Source organism: Plectropomus leopardus, chromosome 2 (assembly GCF_008729295.1).
Source record: "Plectropomus leopardus isolate mb chromosome 2, YSFRI_Pleo_2.0, whole genome shotgun sequence".
NCBI lineage: Eukaryota > Metazoa > Chordata > Actinopteri > Perciformes > Serranidae > Plectropomus > Plectropomus leopardus.
Window position 1 is genome coordinate 34,438,758 of NC_056464.1, and position 23,008 is coordinate 34,461,765.

Below are 23,008 nucleotides of genomic sequence, written 5' to 3' on the forward strand. Positions count from 1 at the left end.
CATATGTTCACTTGCTGCTGACAGACATTAGAGTGGTATCAATCTTCTCATCTTACTCTCCTCCAGAGACCAAATAGGTTTATTTCACAAAAATGTCAAACTATTTCTTTAAGCAGTGACCCATGCCTTGTGGTACTTTAACTGTTAAAATAGTGATATATCATTATAGATATATATATCATAGACATTTTTCAGAGCAGACAGTTTGACTCAGGGCAGGAAAATCACAGCTGAAATTACTTCCATTAAGTGTCCAAGTGGTTTATTCTAGTAAGGCAGCATGCACCAAGATCCACTATAAATGGGATGCAGCTAGTATTAATGATATTAAAGACACCCTTTTATTGTGACATGTTGAAATGTCTGCAGTGTAAAAATGTCTATATACACCACATTGTACTAAAGCCACAACACCAGCCAACATCCAATCACTATCACCTGAGCCTGACCTCGCCCGCCACTTTCACACCTGCTGCCACTTCGCCTCATCAGCCCTGCAGAAAACCTTTATATACCGGCTCATTTCCACACATTCCTGTAAGTTCTGCCTGTTTTTGTTGTTGTTTTTCATGAGCTTTTCCCTGTCCTTCTTGTCCCTGAGTCATTTGGGTTAAAAAACCTGTTTCTCTACTGATCCATTTAAAAAAAAAACACAGCTTGACGTCAGTCCCCTCACTCACCTTCCTCACACATGCAGTCGTCGTAGCATTTGTTGTTCAGGCCTCTGTTGTGAGGTTTGCACTCGTGTTGTCTCAAGTCACAACAAGAACCTTCAACAGAACAAGCACATGACATTCAGCAACCAGACGCGTGTGCATATTGGCATGCAGATGATTCATATGAAACAGAAAAAAGAAAATGACTCAGAGTTGTAGAAATCATAGCTTTCACAAGGACTCCCAGGTCCTGAAAAATTGTATTCAGTTTCTTATTATGACTGATGAAGTACACAAAGAACACAAAATAATCTGCCAAAGAACAGTTTAGGTTATTTCACTTTCTGTTTTTGTGCTTTCTCTCAGTGATTTGAAGTTGGCGGGGCTCAGGTGGAAAAACATGATGCCACATGCTTCTATTAACCAATCTGGATTAAGTAATTTTTGATTTGATTTGATTTATTGATTTTGAACAGGGAAAAAAAGAAATAGAGAAATTATTATGCAAAAAAAAACAACAACCATGAAGCAAAGAAATGGTCCAATACATAAGGACTTGGTTTACATTTTTGCAAAAGAGTGAGAAAAAGTGAAAATTTATTTAATCCCACCCATTCTCCATAAGTCATTGAATTTTAATTAACTAGCCTCCTTATTTATTTAAACATATACTTAGTTAAATATTTACATACACCCACATACTCAAAATTAAATATCCATGATTTTCATCATTATTTACAGAAAAAAAGAGGAAGATAAAGTAGGAAATAAATATTAAAGTCTCCTAACTCACTGCCAGTCAGGCAGCATCTCTGATGTGGGGCAGTTTGCATTTTTCATGACCAGTATCATATAATATCCTCTGGTTAGTCACAGCAACTATTCTTTGACACTGGTTAAGGTTGTTACTTCATCCGACAAAGTTCACCAGAGTTTCACTCTACTTTTGTGTTATTGTCATGATAGATGCAGAGTTGTTTGGTTATGTAGAAAATTAGCAGAGTGGTTTTTGTGTTAAGTAATATGTAAGTATGTTTTTTTTAACTTTTAAAAGTGTTAAAGGCCTTTAAAGTGCAAGTGCCTCATTTCCACTGCATAGTATGGCTTGGACTCGACTGGACTTACTTGGAACAGTTTTTTGTTGGTTTGTTAGTTTGTTTGTTTCTGTTTTCAACAAGGTTTTGGATAGTACCTGGAACTATGATATCACCTCGGTCGAGGTTCCAGTGAGCTGATCCGACATTAGAAGTTGGCGTTAAACCACTGCAGACCACTGATTGGTCAAAGAGAATCATCACTCGCGCAACACGGGACATCCTGCACAGACCATTTCTAAATAGCCAACCTTCTTTCAATAATAACTGCATTTTTTTTTTGTTATTGATTCAACTCCGATTTTAAAAAACACATTGTGGTCAACTGAGAAAGTGCAGATGTTCCTCTGTTTGGCATGAGAGAGGATTCAGTGAGCCACTATGAGGGATCAGCTATATAAAGAGGGAAAAACTGCAGTGGAAAAAGAAATTGAGAGAAGCACTTGGTACAAAAAAAGCTGAATAAAGCCAAATTGTGCAGAAAAAATGAGGCAAAAGATGGCAAACCCAACATGTTTGCACTGTTACAATTAAATTCTGTCAAATATGAAAACATTTCTTTCCACAACTGAAGGGAAAATGGCCTCTTGTTTTCCTTTGATACAAAATAGAAATGTGCTGATGTCACAGTACTTTATTCCTTTAACTATAAATAAATAGATTTTTTGTATTCTGGAGCACCGAAGAGTTTTATTGTGATCAGGAGCAACTCGTGTGATGCACACTGACCTGGGAGACAGTCCAGGTGGTGGTCACATGGCTCGATCGCATCAGCGTCTACAGTCAAGTTTCCACTGCTGAGGTTCTTACTCCGCTTCTTGTCTGCAACAGGAGCAATAAATGAAAAAAACAAAAAGCAGTTCGATTCTGAAGGTGTCTGATCAATACGCAGCCTCAACCAAACATTGATTGATTTGTCACTTGGTTACATCTTTTATGTCAGGTATTTTCTTGCGAAGCCATTTTTATTAGTACAAGAACACATTTTTCACTTGATTCATGCACAAAGATTTCAACACAGGTCAGATGGGTTAGCCGCTAACCCCCCAAAACATGAAGTATACTTAACGTTCAAGTTGGTAGTTATTATCTCAACACCTACTGGATGGCTTGCCATTATATTTTGCACAGACAATAATAGTGTCCAGATGGGAAATCCCACAGACTTTGGTGGGCTGGTTTATCCAAGTGCATGAGCTTGACGTCTTATTTTTAAGATTATTGGAATATGTTGTAATGACGGTGGCGCGTATAGATGAAGCAGCCAGTAAATTAAATCCTTACTACTTTTTGCTTTATTTTATTTTTCTATTTCCATGGCCCCTTCTCCTGAAGCACAACTTTCTACAAAAGAGAAGCACTTATCAACTTTGAGAAAAGTTATGTGGGATTTGGACTGAATGCAACAGACTGCGCGAGGATCTCCACCAACAGCATACGCCGAGCGGCCAGTCAGACCAGAGGTGAGAAACAAAACCGAAAGTGCCAGATGAAGAGAGGGAAGAGAGCTGGCATCAGGGCAAGGCTGACCCGACTTGGGCTGAGAGCTTTTCCTCTACCAAGCCTTCTTCTGGCTCATGTCTGGTTGCAGGAGAATAAAGTGGGTGAGATACGATTGAGGCTCACTCAGCAACGGGAAATCAGAGACTGCTCTGAGCACATCTTCACAGAGATATGGTTAACCCCTAACATCCCGGATCAAGCTGTTGCACTGGACGGCTGGACCTTGTTGGGAGCTGACAGGACACAAGACTCTGATGCAAATTCAAAAAATGCACTGTGTGAACTGTATGATGCCATCAGCAGCAACATGCCAAAACAACAGGATGGAATTTTCATAGTAGCTACTGATTTCAATCAACTCATCCTCCAACTCCTAAGATGTAGGATCAAGGACAGACCTGAAGTTCTCATCTTGATGTTTATTTGTCAATTGAAATGAAATGTGCTACAGATATTCATGGTCCTCTGAGGAGAAATTCTCATAATGCTGAAGATCCCGGACTTCAAGCACGACCAGTCTGAAGCAGTTTTAGTGTACTTAGTAAAATATCTCAAGGACCACAAGATTTATTGGCACCAAATTTAGTACCGAATTCCATGGTGCCCAGATGATGTATCCAAATCACTTCAGTGATCCATTCACTTCTCCAGTTGTACTACCATGAGGACATTTGTAGTTCTTTTTCAAAATATCTCAACAACGATTGGATGGATTGCCCTGAAATGTTGCGCAGACATTCACAGACTCATGAGAATGAATCACTAGAGCTTTGACCTCCTGATCTTTCATCTAGCACCTGCTAACTAACTTCAAACCTTTTTTCTTGGAGGAAGGCCAGGTGTCCACAGGTTTCATGTCCTCATAGTCTGTCCAATCAAACAGCGCCATGTCCAATGTTGGCATCACCTCTCCTTGTCCTTTACCTCTTCCGGACCTCTGAAAATAAAACATGACAACTTGCATTTTAAAACTGGTATTTAATCTACATATCAGTGGGAACATTTACACACTGCATTAATTCACATTCTGTTTAAGAAATCCAAACAGAAGACAACAAACATGCAGATCTGTAGCGCATAATCCTCTTTTCAATTAGTTTCAGCATGCTGTATAATTTCTGCCTCCATAGTAATATATGAAATATCTTCTTTATTTATGTATTCAGAGACAATTGTGATCAGAATATGAAGATGTGTATTAAAAACTAATCCTAAATTTGACATGATCCGGCCTACGAGCTGCTGTGGAGAATTCATTGAAGAGATCAATTCTGTCTCTTCAGATTAATGTTCAGTTATTACAATTACACCACAGCAGCAGAAGATGACTTTGTTTTTGATTTGTTGACTGTTTTCTGTGAGTGCTGCAGGTAAACACGTTCAGGGTGTTCTTTATGAAACACATCGGACTCGTGTTGCGAGGAGCAGCAGTAATGCTTCATTGATTCATTCATAAAACGCCCTCACAGTCAACAGAGGCAAAAGCAGAGCTTTAAGAGCCGATTGATTGGTATCAGAGAATATGACGCCCACTGCCTGGAATACAAATATAAAAATATGACATCATTTGTATTGTTAATACATATACAATATACAGACTGAAACATACGGCTCATTACACACAACCAGTGAAGGCAGCAGGAAACTAATGCAGCCTGCAAGTGACCCTAGGTAGACAATTTATTATTCCACTACCATATGGGTGAATTTAGATACAAACAAAGGTAATGGTTAAGTTAAGTCAACCTCTAATTTTGTCAAAAGCTTCACAGCATTGTTAGGACTACAGTTTTTTACCTCTTGCATGTATTTTTCAGCATAGCAGTACTTTGTGCTGCCACTTTCAATTGTTATAAATCTGGTTTTATCATGTTTGGCTGTTCTTTTGCATTGTTCATATGTATACCTCCAAAAGGTAACCACAATTCGTGAATATAAACCTTGTAATCTGCAAGGCTGCAATCACATAAACAATGTGTTGGTGTGAGTAAAGAAATAAGTAGTATAAAGTGTGAAAATGTGGGTAAGGAGGCAGGTTGAGGTGGTGAATTGGTCAAACAGACATACGACTTTATCCCAGGAGACCCATGGCTGTGTCCCATGTGAAATAACCTTTACATTTAGCATGAAACTTTAACTTAAGTAGATAGGGTAACTTGTGGAGCGCTAATTTATTTTACAAACAGCTGTATGAGGATATGTTGGCCAGTCTCCAACTTGGATCCTTTTCAGGTAAAAATGTTTCAAAAAAAGTTTAAACCGCAGCTAACCACACTTACTGAGGTAGGTGTGGTTTCATCTTTTAAAACATTGTTTAGGTAGGATGAAACATTGTCTTCAATAAACGTTCAGGTATTAATTGATTTACTTGTTCATCTATTTCTTATTTACCTTTGTTTTATCCCCACTGATGTAATGTCATCTTCTTATATTTTTGCTTATACAATTTTTTATCTTCTTTTATTGCATTTATTCTTATATTTCATTTTTTTTAATTCATTTAGTACATTAACTGCCTCTCGAGCTCTGCCTGCTTTATCACTTTTATTCCTTTTTTGCTTTATTCTTGTTGACCTTTTGTATCGGCATTTTGTACTTGCCTTTTTTGTTTTGTTTTACAGACCTTTCTCTGTATGGCACGTTTATTTTATTATTACCTAAGTTTCTCGCTTTGCTTTGTCTGTCAAAGCACTTTGTAAACAACTGTTTTAAAGGTTATATATATATATAGGCATTGCCCTTTTCCTCATGTACGCTGTTTTTTGAAAGCCTTGCATCTATGTGACGTGCGTTGAACTATCCTCTTTCAACTTTCCTTTCAAAAAGACCCATAATATGACTCACATGGTTTGTGCTTTTACTGATCTGCCACTAATTTTGTAAAAGTTTGAGATAACTAAAACTACTGAACTTAACTGTGGTGGAGGTCCACTCTGTAGAGATTAAAAATGCAGCCAACTGAAGCAATAGTTTGCACAGAAAGTTGAGTTCTCCTGCTCACAGAGCCAAGCTGGTCGTACACATAAAATTAGGTGAAAAATACTCTTTTCATCTGCTCTCGCGGCTGTGTTGGTCTTGGTTGTCCTTCACTGAAAGCAACACACATGAGTTCTCTTGGGGTTGGTAACAGCGACAAAAACTGCCCACGCTGACATTTATTGCAGCAGAATGATTTGGTTTCTGTTGGCATCTGAAAGAAATTTGAGCAAAGGCATCACCAGTTGGTGTTTGCTCTCGGCAGCTCAGGTCCCTGCCAGCCATATCCTCTCGCACGGCTCATGAAGCTGCAGCCTCGGCTTCTCTACGCTGCATTTCTTTGGCTATATACTCTGGCTCAAATAAATACGGCTGAACATCTCAGCCCAGATGCTGTTAAAGTACAGTATCTTTGTCTATTACATCACCTGCACTTATATTTTGGTTTGTCCACTAAGCTGTTGCTTAGATGTAGCTAGCAATAAAATTATGCTTTTGAGCTGCATGTAGAGCACACCCCCTTGTTACCAGTAGGCAAAATCCAACCTTTAGTTTTTTCTGCATCAAATTACGTCACGGTCACGTCAGGAAACATGCAAGGACAAAAGATTTTGCAGCTAAAAACTTTGCTTTCTCTGTCAATATAGCACTTAAGCAATTTTTCTTTCAATCGCGACATTTACCTTTAACGCTGATCATGTAATCGACAGCCACATAAAAGATGCTGAATTTGCCTAAAGACCTTGTTCATGGTTTTAAGAAACATGTTCTCATTCCCTGGTCATCAAATACTGACACTTTGTTAAGGCCCATGGCATCTGTTAGTGATGCACGGGGAACCCTTTAGTGTCTCGATGTGAGGCAAAGCTGAAACAGTTGTGGTTAGGTTTAGGCAAACAAACTACACGGTTATGTTTAAAAAAACATGTTTTAGGTTAAAATAAACACATTTGTTAGGTAACATGATGTAAATACATAAATAGAGTGACGCCATTGTGCAACAACTGTACAGTCAGAGCAACATTTTGTTTGACCCATCCACTTTCTCACTGTTTACACTACAGTAGTTGCTTTCTTGTCAGTTATCGCTGTGGATGGATTTAAATTGGATTGAGTTGAAAACAGGGTGAGTCTCATAAAGACATCACATGCTGATGAGAATGACAAAGTGTCTGTATTCAATGACCTGAGAGTGAGAACAGGCTGAGAGGCCAATGTTGACTGTTGGTAAGATACAGGATGCAAACTGCACTCTGACATAAAAGTTATTCTGTACCTCTGTTCAGACTTTAAAATGTGAAAAAAAGAAAAAATCAAAGCCTCATTCTACGACATCTAAAGCTAATGAAGACATTTTTGCTCCCTAGAGAGAACAACTGACCTTTTCTCTCGGCCAAACGTTTGGCCAAAATGTCAGAACACAACACTTATCATGAAAAACGGCGCAATGTCGATTAAGTTCATGCTCCCTGGAGAAAAAACTTTTTAATTTTACTGATCTTTAGGTCTTAAGTTTCACACTACACTCAGGTCAAATGTGGGGTGTTTTCCCCAGTAGTGACGAGGCTCTAAGAAAAGCAAAATCGTCAGTACAAGACCTCCATACTATGTAGTAGATTGAAGATTGCAGTCTGATGCTGCTATTTAAAGATTAAGTCTTTAATGCTTTAAAAACTGTGAAAATTGGTTCCTTTTTTTTTTCCAAAAACATGGGGAAAAGGCAATGAGAAAAAAAAACTATCAAGGACAGTACTTTAGTTATAATTATAATTATTCTGCAAAATATTTTAAATATATAATTATGATAATTATAAATATAATTTTTGTATGCATTTTTCTCCCAGATTTTTCATACAATTTTCCAAATCTATTAACTTTGAAATTTGTGGAACATTTCATGCCAAGCTGCTTTCTGCCTTTGTTTCCCAAAAGAAAGCAAACCAATTTGCTCAGCGTTCAAAAGATTAAATGCTTGTGAAGGCGTCAGGACACAGCACAAGAAAAATGATGTCAATGCAGGTTTCAGAGGGTGAAGTCATTACAGATATTGCACTATGACTGCAAGAATTGTAAGTTTTTTTGACTACTCCAACACATTTTAGTGGTCACACTTATGTGTATTTTTTTATGTTCCAAGACACTGTTTTCCTAGAGTGCAGTTTTCAACAAAAGTTTTAACAAAAGTTAAATAGTTAAAGTCAGCAGTAGGACACCTTTGAACTGATCCATAAATTCATATAAAGGCAGGAGGATAATAAATCCAAATATTCCACCTCAGTAAAACATTGTCATTCAGATGAGTGTTTGATGACTTTGCCATAAAACAAAACTCCTTTGTGGATTGCTCGTGCATAACTCTGCAATAAAGGCTATAAAAACGTTAACGCTGTCACTCTGCTCACACAGAGGAAGCCAAATAGAAACATTAGACAGAATAATTAAGTCAGCAGGACTTTGAGACGTCTCCTGAGAAATACTCGGTCCATGAAAGACATCCATCAAAAAAATAAGAATCAACCTCTTCATGGAAACGGATCCATACTCTCACCCTTCGTAAATACGCCTATATGGAAATATCCATTAGATTAATTGCAGGGGGCTCTCTGCCTGCGCTCGGCTGCTCATTAAACCATCAACAGAAGATCGAACATTAATTAAGAAGCCTTGCCGCATGCTCGCACCACTGAAGCGAGGCTCAGGAAAGGTCTTTTTCTTCTGTGGTCCAATAATATTTGAATTCTCTCATTGTAAAGACACACACAGCCTCCTGGACTCTGAAAACAAAGCAGACCTGCTGTCCAATCTGCAGACACAAAACATACAGACTGAACAGGAGAGTGATCACAGAGCCAAAAAAAAATCTGAATCTATGTAATATTATGATGTCTGCCCTCACCAGTAACATGACAGCACTGACTATTTGTTAAATCAGTCAACACCTTCTCACTTCCAACTCATCAAACATGGCAGCTTGGTCAGCGGCTCGATGCTTCAAACTATGAAGTCAGTTATGGATGCGTCAGTTTTGTTGTCAGTCTCCGCTTGTTCACCACTTAAACAACTAGGTTTAGGCAACATAACTACTTCTTTAGTACATAAAAACAATCATGTTGTGGCGTAAAACAACTACATATGATACGATAATTTAGTATTGTCACGTGACGTACACCTGTAACTACATGACATGGTTAAAAAACCTCAAGTTGACTTTAGATTTCACACGTATCAGTTACATAGTTACAGTACATTTGTGCGAAGTAATGAGCAGAGAAAATGTCTGTGTAGCTTAAACAGGAGGTGATATACTGTACATGCATCCAACAGCTGTTACACATAAATGTTCACTTTCTACATTTATCATTTATTTACAACAGGCAAAACTGTGCCATATTATGCACACTTTAGGGGTCTATAAAGTAAATAAGCATTAGTAATCAACAAATCTTTAAACATAATTGAATAAAAGAATAAAAACAAACAATCTTATCTACCCTCCAAACTACAAAGTGAGCCTATGTTCAGTTGAAAAGAGAGGTAACATGGATCAATAATTAGATCTGAAGAATCCTTTAAGAAGAACATCAGAATTCCAGTCGAGTAATTTGGCTGTCTCCGGCCAGAAGTCGTTCAATACTGCCGCCTATGCAGTGACTCCATGTGCATATGTTGACGTGATAGTAGCCCCTACCGAAACGTCAACAGCAGACACAGAAGGACACCTAGAGCATAACGTGTAGACACAAAAGTCTGCCGCAAAGTGGCAATATGTGACGCATTGGAATGAGACGTGTTGCTCAGTCGTATCTGTTTATGTCATTTCCACCTGTTCAGTTTGAATATATATTTTCTGTTTCTATTTTCTGATAACATCTTAACTGTGTTTTCTTGAACAGCGCTCCTAAACAAAACAACTGCCATTCAAACAGTGTCAGTGATGCTGTTACTGAGGCAGATATTTTCTCACGGACGCCCTACAAGCTGTCGGGTGTATCAGCAGCTTTTATAAATGTAAAAGAAAAAAAAAAAGTGGCTCATAATCTATTGACACCAGCTTCCGTCTTGTCATGAAGAATCTCATTTGTAACGGCTCCAACACTGATGGAGGCTTCAGAAAACACGTGTTGTTTTTTCTCTTATAAATGCTGCTGAAGCATCAAGCAGGGCGAGTGTGACAGGTGGTGAGTGGTGCTCCACGCACTCCTGCAGATTTTTCGGAGCCCACGGCCGGACACAGAAGAGACTCTCTATGCTCACATACATTTTGTCCTGCCATGGTTTTAACAAAGGAGGGTAGTTACGGGAAATGTGCTGCTGGACTCTGAACTGTGTGATTTTGATCCCCGAGGCGTACTTTGATTATACAGCACACGGTCACATCTATCATACACATGGTGACCAAGAGCCGCTGACTTTGGCCTGCTGCAGGGTATTTTTCACCGGCAGCACTTTCAGGTTCACACTGTAGAGTGTGTCATTTCCAAGATGAGCTATGAGGTTTGCGGCATTATAACGGCAGTAATGGGGCCCATTTTCGCTCTATTTCCCCCGCACACTGGCGTCACACTGAGGCACAACAGACGCAGCCTTTAATAAGCACTTGGGTTTCACTGGGGTTACCTGGGGTTTGGTGGAGGCCGGGGGCAGCGTTGGGGGATGCTCGTTCATCACCGTGGTAACCATGGAGGAGCCGGAGCCAAAGACGGCGGCGATGGGGGAGGGGGTTTCATTGGGGGGGGTCATGCTAAGGGAGGGGGAGGCGGCAGAGGAGAGAGGATCCTCGAACAGATCTCTGTCCTTAAACGCAGAGCTCAGCTCAGGCTCTGGGAGAAATCCTGGACGCAGAGAGAGACAAGATCATATCAATTCTGAGGTGTTAGGACCACAAAATGTACAATTAATGAATTATGGAACCATTTTGTTTTGTTTTTTTCAATCACAAAAGAATCTAATGCCACCAAACCTTTATGAATAGCTAAAGGACTACTTCGCCCTCTAAATGAGCATTTCCATATCAATTCCTGGCATTATAGTGGATTTGGGAAGAAAACTCATTTTTTTCTTCCATGCCTTCTACAGTGAATGAAGAATCCAAAAAAGGAATAAATTCTTGTTAAATAAAACACAATTGCAAGATGACTGCATTTCTATTGAGTGATGCTCTGGCAATAAAATTCAAAAAAGTATGATGATAGATGTTCAAAACATTAGCAGGTTTATTTCTATTGCAGCTACCGCACTAGCCGTCATTATTTCCAATCAAAGGTGACGTAGGCGTGTTATGCAAACAATAATGGAAAGGCAAGCCCCTTATACATGAGACATATGAGAGATGAGAGACAAAGGAATTTTGGATTCAAAACTTCCGGATGATCCGCTCAGCTTTCAAAGAGTTATGCGATGCAATAACAGCTCTTGTTGCACCTGCCGCATCATGCACAAGGGAGCCAGTTCCCACCGACAAGCACATATCTTTAGCATCATGTGACCTTAAAATGTGTTTCCATTGTAGTTTTACTAAATTTGGCTTTTTCAAATCGCCTGAGTGGACCGTAGTGAAATTGTCGTCCACAGTCAAGAATGAACTTTTGATCCAAAGTTTTGGACTCATCTGTCCAAGCTTTCAGATATTTGTCTCAAGAATTTCTGCCACCTCTTCAGTGAAGTGGAGCTGGATGGAGTTTCATGTGTCGCTCACAGCATTGAAAAGTCACATTTTACATAATTTAGCATCTTTCTCAGAAACAAAGTCTTTGTCACTGTGAATAATTTGCAGTCCTCACTGTGTGACGCCTCTGAGTCATCTAGAGTCACCACGCGTGGCACTGTTTATGGATGGAATTGTATAGATGATGAGAGCACCATCAAATCTGATCTATTCAAACCGTGACAGCGTGCACAATCAAAGCCTTTTATCATTGCATTCATCTCTGCATGTCTTATTGCCACATGTCAAAATGTCTTCTATGACAAAGGATTCTTGTTGGACAGTTTTGGATCTATGTTCTGTATTCTGGATCAGGTGACAGCTCACCTTTTACATGCCGCTCCTTGTCACGACGACTCCCTTGTTTCCTGTGCTCAAAATGATGTCCTTGCCCATTCCCGTGTCCATGTCCCCTCCCTTTACGTGTCCCCAGAAGCTGGTTTTCCCGGCCCTGAGACGGACTCTTCACGCTCATTCGTACTCTGTCTCTGTCCCTGCCCGGGCCCATCTCCAGTCTCACCGGGCTCAAACTCTCCAGGCCCGTCCCATCATCCTCAGGCCTCGCCAGGGGGTGCAGGGGCCTGTGGGAGAGCAGCCCAGCTCCGCCTTTGGCAATGCGGGCCCCCTGGCCCCCGTGCCCACCGCTGCGGTCCCTGCTGTAGTGGTGGCCCTGTAGACCCTGCAGAGGGTGCTGCAGGCCGTTGCTGCCACCTGCTGAGGTCTGCGTCTGTCTCCTCTTGCCGTGAGGAGCTCCGGGCTCAGTGCTGTGTGACAGTGTCAGTGCGGCAAACAAGAACGCCAGGAGGAGACTCCAGGAGAGCGCCATCGTCTGTACAGCACAGCGCCACCTGCTGGAAACAGGAAAAACATCAAATATACAACGAATACGCAAATTCTGCATGTAATTACTTGTGCATTAAAAGGGCATAGCCTAGGCTTTTACCAAGGATGCAGGTTTCATTTCAACACTGTGTGTGTGTGTGTGTGTGTGCAAATATCAGTCTCATAAATGAGTGTAACCTCTCTCAAAGGGCATCCACAGTTAATTTGAACCCTCAGTGCAGAGGGTCCTGTCTGAAACCACAGAAGTCCACAAGTTTTGTGTTCACTCTTCTACTCAGTTCATCCATCTCCCATCAGACTCCATCACTCTTGGCTTCTTCGGTGGGCGCATTAATCTGGACCTGTTGGGTCTGAGGAGGCGATAAAGAGGTGGACAGACACTTGTGCCTCTTTTTAGAAATGACTTCACGGCTGTCATTCCTGCACCTCCATGCCTCTCTCAGTATGAGATACTGCACTGCGCTCATCCGTCATCGGTGCCTGTTCAGTGGTCTCCAGAGTCCTCCAACCGTCCCTTTCATTACAAAAGTCAACATGTCTGTGAGGTGTGACTGAAGTGAAATATGAGGCTCGGTGCGTGTGCACTAAAGCCTGGCACCTCGTGCAGACGTGAATAAAATGATGGTGTTTCAATTCCCATCTTTAGGTTCCAAGCTGCGCTACAGTCAAGACTCAGTTTAAAATGTTATCTTCAAAGGTCTATTTGTACTCATAATGAAATTCAGGCGGTTCATGTATTTTGAGTAATTGATGTCACAAAAAAAAATGAGTATTATGTGCACAATTAATGAACAGATAATACTCTCCCATGCTTGAAATGCTCGGGATGAGCTGCAAGGCTCTTAATATGGAGTTTTTCCCCCCTTTGTTTAAAAATACTTGAAAATCAGTTTTTACAGAACAATATTTTTGCTTTTAACACAAGTTATTATTTGCCATAATTCATTTAAAACCCGGATTCCTGCATGTTTTTATGCTGGTTGTGTTTTGGTGTGGGTTTTTATTGTTTTATGTCCCTGTTTTAACTTTTTTTTTATTTTGCTGTCTATCTCGACCAGGACTCCCGGGCAGAAGAGATATTGAATCTCATGGGAGCTTCCTGGTTAAATAAAGTGTTTTAAAATATGTATGTTTGAGAGTTTTTTTCTATTGTCACAAAATATAAATGTCAGCAACAACATTTCATATAAAACCCTAAAATTGGTGTTTGATGCACTCAATGTACATGACTTAAACTTTTCACATATTAAAAAAACCGAAATAACATATTTGTATTAGTTAATTCACTATAATTAGATACAGTTTACTATAATAATTAATAGAGAATTAAGTAAAAAAAAACTAGCTGAAAATTAGTAGATTTTTTCTGTGCCATTTAACTTTATATTTGATATTTTATTATCAAATAAAGACACAGCTCCTGGCTATCATGCATTCATCGCTCGATGTTTGAGGTTGTTTCTGGTTCCTTACATGCTGTAAGATCAGTCATGTGAATTAGTGAATACCATAGACGTAGCATCATCATTCTCTGGAAAAAATCATATTTACTGAGTAAATAAATATTGATGGCTTTCAACACTAAATAAGAATTTTGAGAACCCAAAAGTGGTTCTTTGGCTTGTAGGGAACTTGTTGGCTGGGGATATTGCTGTTTAACCTTGCGTTTGCGTTCGCGTCTGGCTGCATCCAGCCACGTCCGGCTGCGTCATGAGTGTATTTGTATGTAAACTCGCCTATACGCAGCACGTGTAGCTGGAAGAAACACAAGAGAGCTCCTCAGTAGAGTACAACTACTGAATATGTGGGATGTAAACCACAGACATGGTGACACTTGAGGAGATTACTATCACGTTAATGCTGAGATCGAGGCAACAGCGGTGCCGATGTTGGTGGTACATAAGGCCTCTGAATCAAGCCTGTCGGGACAATGGGCTTGATATAGAGCCCATTGTCCCCACGGGGTCAATGGGCCCCACTGGGGGTCTCCTGTGCTGCCAGTGTTGTGTTTACTCTGTCGCATCTGTTCTGCTTCTGCACTGTCCCTGCTGTTTATATACATACTGCAACTCGCGTTAATGCACCAAGACGATGCAGGGGACTCATGGCAGCCATCATGCGTACACATACACGTAGTTAACAGCAACTATATATCCGGCCTAACAGTGCTATGTAGAGCCCTTTGAAATCATGCCAGATAATACTATGGAGGTGTCCTTGTGCTTCGGAATAACACTTTTACTCAAAATATGATTGAATATTGATAATTTCTTACAAAATTTGTTTAAAGGATTTGAAATCCTGCACTAAATGCTTATTGAGAAATGCAAATATTTCTGCGCAAATAGGGCCAAAAAGGTTGAGAGCCATTGTGTCGATGTCTTATCCTTCTTTCCTATAACTAAACTATGCTGAAGTGTGAATGAAAAACTGTATTTATTTTGGAATATTCCTAAAAGATGGTGGTTACATGTTTTGGAGTTGTGGTCATTCATATTTATCTTTAATTATATTTTCATTATCAAATAAGAGTGGTTATTGCATGATAATAGTTTGTGTACTAAGTGATCTATGAGTCACATGATTGTTTAATCGACTGCATATACACATACATATACATATATATGTACCTCATGTATGTATATATATATATATATATATATATATATATATATAATATATACTATATATATATATATATATATATATATATATATATAACCTCAGACACCCTGATGAGGTCATAAAATGTGACGTGCTGGAGAAGAGTTATGTGACATGTTTAATTCAAACCGAAGCTCAGACTGGTCGTCACCCCTCGCTGCTTGTGCAAACTCAAAAACCCAATTTTCAGCCTTTTTGTTCACATCACTGCAAACTAGATAAGAAACACCGGCTTGTTTCATTTTGTGAACTCTGTCCTATCATGTATCATGACATGTCATGGTGATGTTTCTAAATATGTTTGGGTTTGTTTTGTCCTCCTCTTTAATGAGGCGAGACAATCCATCGCCGCAGAGACGCACACACACACAACGCCATTATGGTGCCGTTGCTGGCAACTCCTTTGTGTTTAAAAGACAAACGGCGGTGCAGAGCATACAGAAAATCAATGAGGGAGAAGTATTGAGCTGCTGCTGATGGTGGTTTTGTGTGTGTGTGTGTTGTCGTGTGAGAGAAGAGAGAGAGAGAGAGAGAGAGAGGTGGAGTTTAGGGGGCTTGATAAGGCTTCTGCTCTTTCATCACACTCACACACACCAAGTTGAAAACTACACATCCTTTGGGGTTTACAGTGGGTTTATTTAGCAGTTTCTAAAAAGAGGACAGAGGCGGCAGTCTGTTGTGTGTGTGTGTGTGTGTGTATATTGAGGATGCTGGTGATGTCGGGGGGAAATTTGCAGTGCGAGTGCGGCAGCGCCCTGAGGATTTAGTGGCAGACTGCGTTGGCTGGCCTCTGGGAGTTGACCAGCTGTGCAGTTTGCAAACAGGAGTGTTAAGCTGGCTGCTGAGGTGAGACCTTTATCTCCTAACAGGCCTTCAGAGTGTTGGGGGGGGGGGTGGGGGGGGGTGGGGGGGGTGGGGGGGGGGAGGGGGGGGGGGGGGGGGGGGGGGGGTGGGGGGGGGGGTGGGGGGGGGGGGGGGGTGGGGGGCGAGGCGGGGGCGGGGGTGAGGCTTTAACCGACTGTGTCATGCACAAAACTGTTTAGCCAGGATTACACTCTGTCTGTTTGACACATGAGGTGCTGCTTCTGGATGCTCAACAGCCAAAAGGCTCATTTAATTTAGGGAAACAGAGAAAACAAACTTAACTGAGGGTCACTGAGGGCAATGTGGACAGAAGATCGTCCAACAGATTATCTCTGTCGTCTTCGTCTAATGTATTTTGTGTATTAAAGAAATGATTTGACAGTTTGGGAAATATGTTTATTTGCTTGCTTGCCAAGACTTAGACAAGAACATCATTTCATGTGTGCTCACTAAATATGACGCTACAGCCAGTAGCTAGTTATCCTAAATTACATTAAGGATTTATTAACCCCCTATGCACCTGGGCGTTGCTCTGCTCGTTGTTCCTCGTGACCGCACCTTTGCTGTCAGAGCCCCCAAACTGTGGAGCACTTTGCCTACTGAGATCAGACTCGCTACGTCATTTATCATCATCATCTTTTAAATCCCTTCTTAAGACTTTCTTTTATAGGAAAGCATTTATAAATAGTTAATATTTTGCTGTTGCTAGGTTTTATCATCCCTCCTCAGACATTGTACACTACCTTTTATACTTTTTTACTATTTTTTTAAATGATCACTTTGTTGTTTGCATTTTATTTTATTGTTGTTTTATTGCTGCCTTGTTTTTATCTGTTGATTTTCCGAAAAGCACTTTGTGACCTTGTTCAGAAAACTGTTATATAAATGAAGTTTATTATTGTTATTATCTTTGAATGGCATAAAGACTGAAAACAGAGGGAAAAAGCTGGTCTGGTTCTCCCCTCCACTATAATTTAGAGTCAAAACATTCTCATCCCAAGTCGTCACATATCGCCGCTTTGGGGTGGACTTCCACATCTACATAATGTTTATTTATTATTTATTTTATTTAAAAGGGACCGTGTACAGTTTAAAACCTAAATTTTACCATTTGATGCACCATACCAGATTATAGCTCAGAGCTAATTCGCATCTGCAGTCCTTCAGCAGATCAGAACAAAGACACAGCACAATGACAATATAAAGCTGTACAAGAAGAGAAAAGACACACAAAAGACATATAATACACACAAATGCACATGACATAAAGTGATTCAAAGAAGAAAACACAAGACAGACAATACAGCATAAAACCACACAAAGAGCACAACACAATATAAATCTACACACAACAGCACATCACAAGTTAATGCTTGTCAAATTAAAACCAAGTTATAAAGTCAAGAGTTCAAGGTCAGTGAGTACAGAGCCGAGCAGCTTTTAACCGTCCTGTTCCACTGATTTGTGGCTTTTACAGAAAAGCTGATTGCCCAAAAGCAGTGTGTCAAAATGGTATGTCACAGTCCTGCACAGACGCTCATCTAGTGGATCTAATATTACGCTCTAGATATCCTTATGCATTTGCTTTTGATGCAACTACGGTGATGTCAATATAGTAGGTTTATGCTGCACGTGGTTATGTTTAGGCAACATCAGCACATGGCAACCAACGTCAAGAGGTCAACAACCGCACACACAGCTAGGATTAGGCAAAAGAGGCATGTGGTTAGCTGCAGAAAAAAACATCACATTGAGACAGGAAGCAAACACTGGACTCCTGCATGAGAGTCCAGGGTTTGGGACATCCGTGCTTCTTATATTATGTTGTTAGCGGCAGAACATCAACCTGATGCCATCCTGTTGCGTATCATGCGGATGTGTTTGCGCTTTGCTCACATGCTTTGTTTCTTCACATAGCCAGTAGTTGTTTGCTGCTATATTAATGTCCTGAAAGTAGTTTTATATACTGCTCCTTTGAGGCTTCAGTATACTCCATCACAACTGTTGGCCGGATAGTCAAACATCTTCGTAAACCCCCAAATTTTTCTCTGTACGCCTACACAAAGTGATGAACCAGAATTCGTATATAACATGTAACTGGAAAGGCTTAGACTGTGAACAATGGGCTGGCAGGAGTTAAGAAGGAAACAGTATAAAGCGTGAAAGTCCACATGAGGAGGCAGGTTCGGGTGTTGGAGCGGTCAAACAAACACCGGACTTTACCTCAGGAGACCGATGTTCATGTCCTGTGAAAAACCAAGTGAACTTAAAGTTGTTTTAATGTTTTAATATTTTTTAATAAAAACTGCATCCTGCCCAGCCTTGTCACAACAATAAAATGTTTGCATTGTATATAAAACCCTGGTGTACCAGTCAGTCATTATTATCTTTCATTTATTTTATTTTCATTCATGTTAGTTGGTTGTATCACTTTCCCTTGAGTTGATTGGAGGGTGATTCAGATCACCTGTTGCTCAGGCTGTGAGGACTGACTCCTCATTAGGAACTGAGAGCAGCTTGGTGCATTTCCCCTTTGGGCCAATCAGGGTGTGTTGTCACCCTCTCTGAGGGTTTAAGAGAGGTGAGGAGCTGCACGCTCAGGACGCTGTGATCCTTCTTCTGTCAAATACAGACCACATGGTAGCCAGAAACTCTGCTCTCTAGACCATTGAGACTTCAATGCCATCTTTTGCTGTTTGATGGTGATTTTGTGCCTCCTAAAACCTCATCGCCCTTATCATAAGCTCACCTGTATCTGGGCTGTTTTGTGTTTTTGCAAGAGTTTTTGCATGCCAAGCAATCACCTAAAACCTGCAAGCTTAATAGAGTGATTTTGTTTGCTGGTTTATTTCACTTAGACCCAATATAAGCCCTACTCTCTTATATATTAACACATTTAGTTATTGTCAGAGAGGCCTTTGCCTATTGTTGAAGACGCATTTGTTTAGGATCATTAAAGAGGCACTTTCCATTGTGAAGGCTGTCATGAGTTGTGTTTATACAAATGTTTTTGTTTTTTTAAGGTGGTTGGGAACTCGTTCTCGTGCGTCTTTCCTACCAGCTGAAATCTGTGAAATCAATATCACAATCAAAACAGCTTTCATACATATCTGAACAAACTACAAAACTGGGTATTTTAAACTAGATTTTGGGACATTTCCTGCTATGTTGTAGCAACATATTCGCACTCCCAAGTTGTGACATTTGTAAGTGTCAATTTATTCTTGTGACATACATTGTATTTTTGCAAAATACAACACAGATGCATATGGTCATGTTTAAAAAAAGACAACATATTTTGGCTTAACATTCATATGGGAACTCCGGGCTCCAGAGTAAAGGTCTCATGTTTGTTGGGCCCATCCACCGCCCCTTCGTCCGCCCTGTAGATGATTTCCAGCTACTTAAGTAATGTTGTTGTCTTGGGTGTTTCAAACTGACACAAATGGACGGCTTTTTTTATCTATATCTGGGATGGAAATCACTGACCCAAGTGGCGGTTTTTGACGACGTCAGAATCAGAGCGGGTTGATTGTAGCCATCGCACCAGGTTTTAAGCACAAACATTATGTTTACCTAAAACCACCCAAGTGTGTTTTGTGCCTAAATCATTGTTGTCAAAATACAAAATTGAACATTTAAACATCAAGAAACAATGAAGTTTCAACATGTCCACTACGAAACACTTGGTTTGCAGAAATTTAAAATGTCAATCCTGTTTTTCCAACCTTCTCAATGACAGCTGGTGTTTCAGCCTGCCTTCAAGAACAATTATAAACACTTTGCCTCCCAGTTTGGAACAGATTCGTTATTTACCAACATGGCAATTACTGCTTATGGCCAAGATGCAACCTCACGCATAACTCCCTACAAAACTCTTTTAATACTTAAAATAAATAAATAAATGTTTGGACAACATCAACACCAAAATCTTGAACTATTCCTCAACAGAATTTCACCAATGAAGAAATCCGACCTTTGAGGATCAAATACTGAGATAAACTTCTGGTGGAATATTCCTTTAAACCAGATTCAGGGGATTTTTCATTGATCTTTGAAATCAAAAGGGGGAAAAAAGCGCATCCATCCACCTCTTGTATGAAATCGTTTATCTTATTTAGGAATAACACTCAGAATGAGGTGGAGATAATAGCGGAGGCGAAGCAACACGACAACTACATGACCCTTCAAAAAATTGATTTTCCAGGCATAAAAGAAAGATGTGACGCCTCCATAGAAACAGAAGGCGCCATGCGTCAACCACATCAAATCTAAGGCCTGAATAGACCTGTCATGTGAAAGAGGAGGCAGGCGGTGATGGAGGGGGGACTGAGTATCTCGGCACAGCAGTGTCCTGTTTTCCTCTCGCACACTTTCATGTGCCGCTAACAGGTGGTCCCTTTGAGGAGACGCAGGATGGAGACGATAATGGAGCACGCTGGGTGGCATTCCGGGTTTTAAGCTCGGTCTCTTGTGTGTGATAAACAACCTCGGCGAACAACACAGCCTCCTGCCAGAGTCTGTATTATACATGGCCGTGTGTTGTAGGAAGGGCACAGCAGGGCGAGCATCTGCTACTGAGGAGACGGGAGGCCAAACGAGTGGCCTGGAACCGACGAGGCTCAATCTCACATGTGATAATCCAGAGTTAGAATGGCAACACTGAAACAGATACCGCACAGAAAAACTGGACTTACACTTTCATGGCTTTAAGGGTGTTTGGATCGTACTTGGTTAAAAGAATGAAAAAATGTTCCTGAAAACATGTTTCTGCATGAGCATGTCAACTTCAGCAAAAGTTTGAAAAGTTACTTCACTGGAGACACTGATGGTTTAGCAAAACTCTTCCCGTCTGGCCACCAATGCTGTTAGATGGTTATATTTAGTAAAATTTAGGTTGTGACATTGGATGACCAAAATCTAAACATTTAATGCTAACATGTGACGTAGAACAATGACAACAGATGACATTGACATTTTGTTGGTTTTAAGTTGTGTTGTTAAAATACCAAAATCCAAACGTCTCATGCAAATGTCATTTTTACATAGAATATCAACATTTAGTTGTGAGATATAGAGAACAAAACCCCAAATCTGCAGAATGTGTCATAATGTTAACACCAAACAACATGACATTTTAATGTTGTTTGACGTGACTGATGTCAGAGTCTTTCTGATGGCATATTGACGTCCGGTACGAGCTGCTTTGCAGATTTAACTATATTTAAATCACAATCTAATGACAGCTGTTACCTTGGCTATACTTAGACTACGCGCTTCATTGGAGTATTAGTTGTGCACGTCCTCAGACATTAACGCTACAGAAACATACTCACCATCTACGATGGTAATGCTGTCACTTTTTCTAAAAGTTTTATACAGTTTGTTTTTTGTACCAGTCTGTAAACATGTTTATTTCTGCTGTAAAATGGCTTTATGGGAGGGGGGGGGACAACAAATGTTGTTCATTTAGTCATAAATATTTACTGTGATAAAGTAACTTTTCAAGGGCTTTTACAATATAAATTAGTGCGCTTCAATTCAATTTGATATTCGTGAAAGCAACATTTAGACATTGTGTTCCCCCCTTTAATAAACAGATTATAAATCAGATATAAATGTTTGACTTCAAGGAAAGGAAAGGATTCGATACGACTGGAAAGACTGGGGACTGAACTATGTGATGCAGAGAAATTAATGACTGTTAACTGACATTAGGTGAGAGTCCAATTCTTTAAAGTACAAATACTGTCATAAAGAATCTAGTGATAAAGATTTGTTCTGAACTAACGAGAAAAGTGCAAAATACTACACGCTTCTAAAGTAAATTTTTTTTAAAACGATCTTCCTCGGTCTTGTTGATCAAAACGTTGCCTTGAAAAAAGAAAAAAAAATGAATAAACTCTTTAATTGGAGCTCAATAGTATGCTGACCTCATTTGTGCCCTGCAGCAGAAACATTTTTCATTTTTGTCTTGCACCTGAGTATTCGCCTGGATGTGCGCGCCCTCCATCCCTCTTCATTATTCTTTAAAGTGGCCACAGAATTAATTCCTTCATCAACAAATAATTTGCCATAAAACAAGTCTTTCAGTCTTAACCTGGTTTAGATGTTGTGCATTATAACTCCCTTCATTACAGCTGCACTGATGATAAAATTATATTATATTATATTATATTATATTATATTATATTATATTATATTATTTATAGCCCATTAAAAGTACTTACAGCCAACAGAACAAAAGCTAAAGGGAAGCGTTGGTAACACAGGGTACTGAAACAAAAACTGCACTATGCAATAAAACTATGTGTGTGTGTTGAGCACACACACTCTGGGCTTTACAGTGCACTGTTAAGGTGTGTCTAGGATCAGGATATCCTGTATGAAGGGGAGAGATGCTTGTGATGTCAGGGGAAATTTACAGCATGGAAGTAATCAAGTAAAAACCAACAAATAAATGAAGGTTTCTGAACGTTCTTGGAGAACTTTATATCTCAGTTTGACCTCCGTCAGGGTCTCTGTTTGATCTTGAGGTTGTATTGTTGACTTTATTGATGTCTGAGCTCAGCAACGTATGGAGAGAAAATAGGAACCGCAATAAAAAACATAATGAAATCTTAAAAATCAATTCCACATTTTTTTTAGGAAGCCAGAGCAGAGGAGCTAAAATTGTGTTACGGTGGTTTACATTTTGTTGGGCA

At 40.0% G+C, this 23,008-nt stretch overlaps 1 protein-coding gene across 2 annotated transcripts in view; it reads right to left on the bottom strand.

Annotated features, from left to right (window-relative positions):
* Window positions 1-23,008, bottom strand: part of draxina (dorsal inhibitory axon guidance protein a) — a 31,867-nt gene that overhangs the window by 2,633 nt on the left and 6,226 nt on the right. The window contains exons 2-6 of one of the 2 annotated variants that reach the window (XM_042497361.1): window positions 12,261-12,781; window positions 10,847-11,061; window positions 4,070-4,190; window positions 2,480-2,572; window positions 681-770 (exon numbers count right to left, since the gene is read on the bottom strand). In XM_042497361.1, the coding sequence (XP_042353295.1) occupies window positions 681-770; window positions 2,480-2,572; window positions 4,070-4,190; window positions 10,847-11,061; window positions 12,261-12,759 (1,018 nt within the window). In that variant the 5' untranslated portion in view covers window positions 12,760-12,781. Of the gene's footprint in view, window positions 1-680; window positions 771-2,479; window positions 2,573-4,069; window positions 4,191-10,846; window positions 11,062-12,260; window positions 12,785-23,008 lie in introns of both variants that reach the window. The other variant, XM_042497373.1, reaches the window with a different exon arrangement.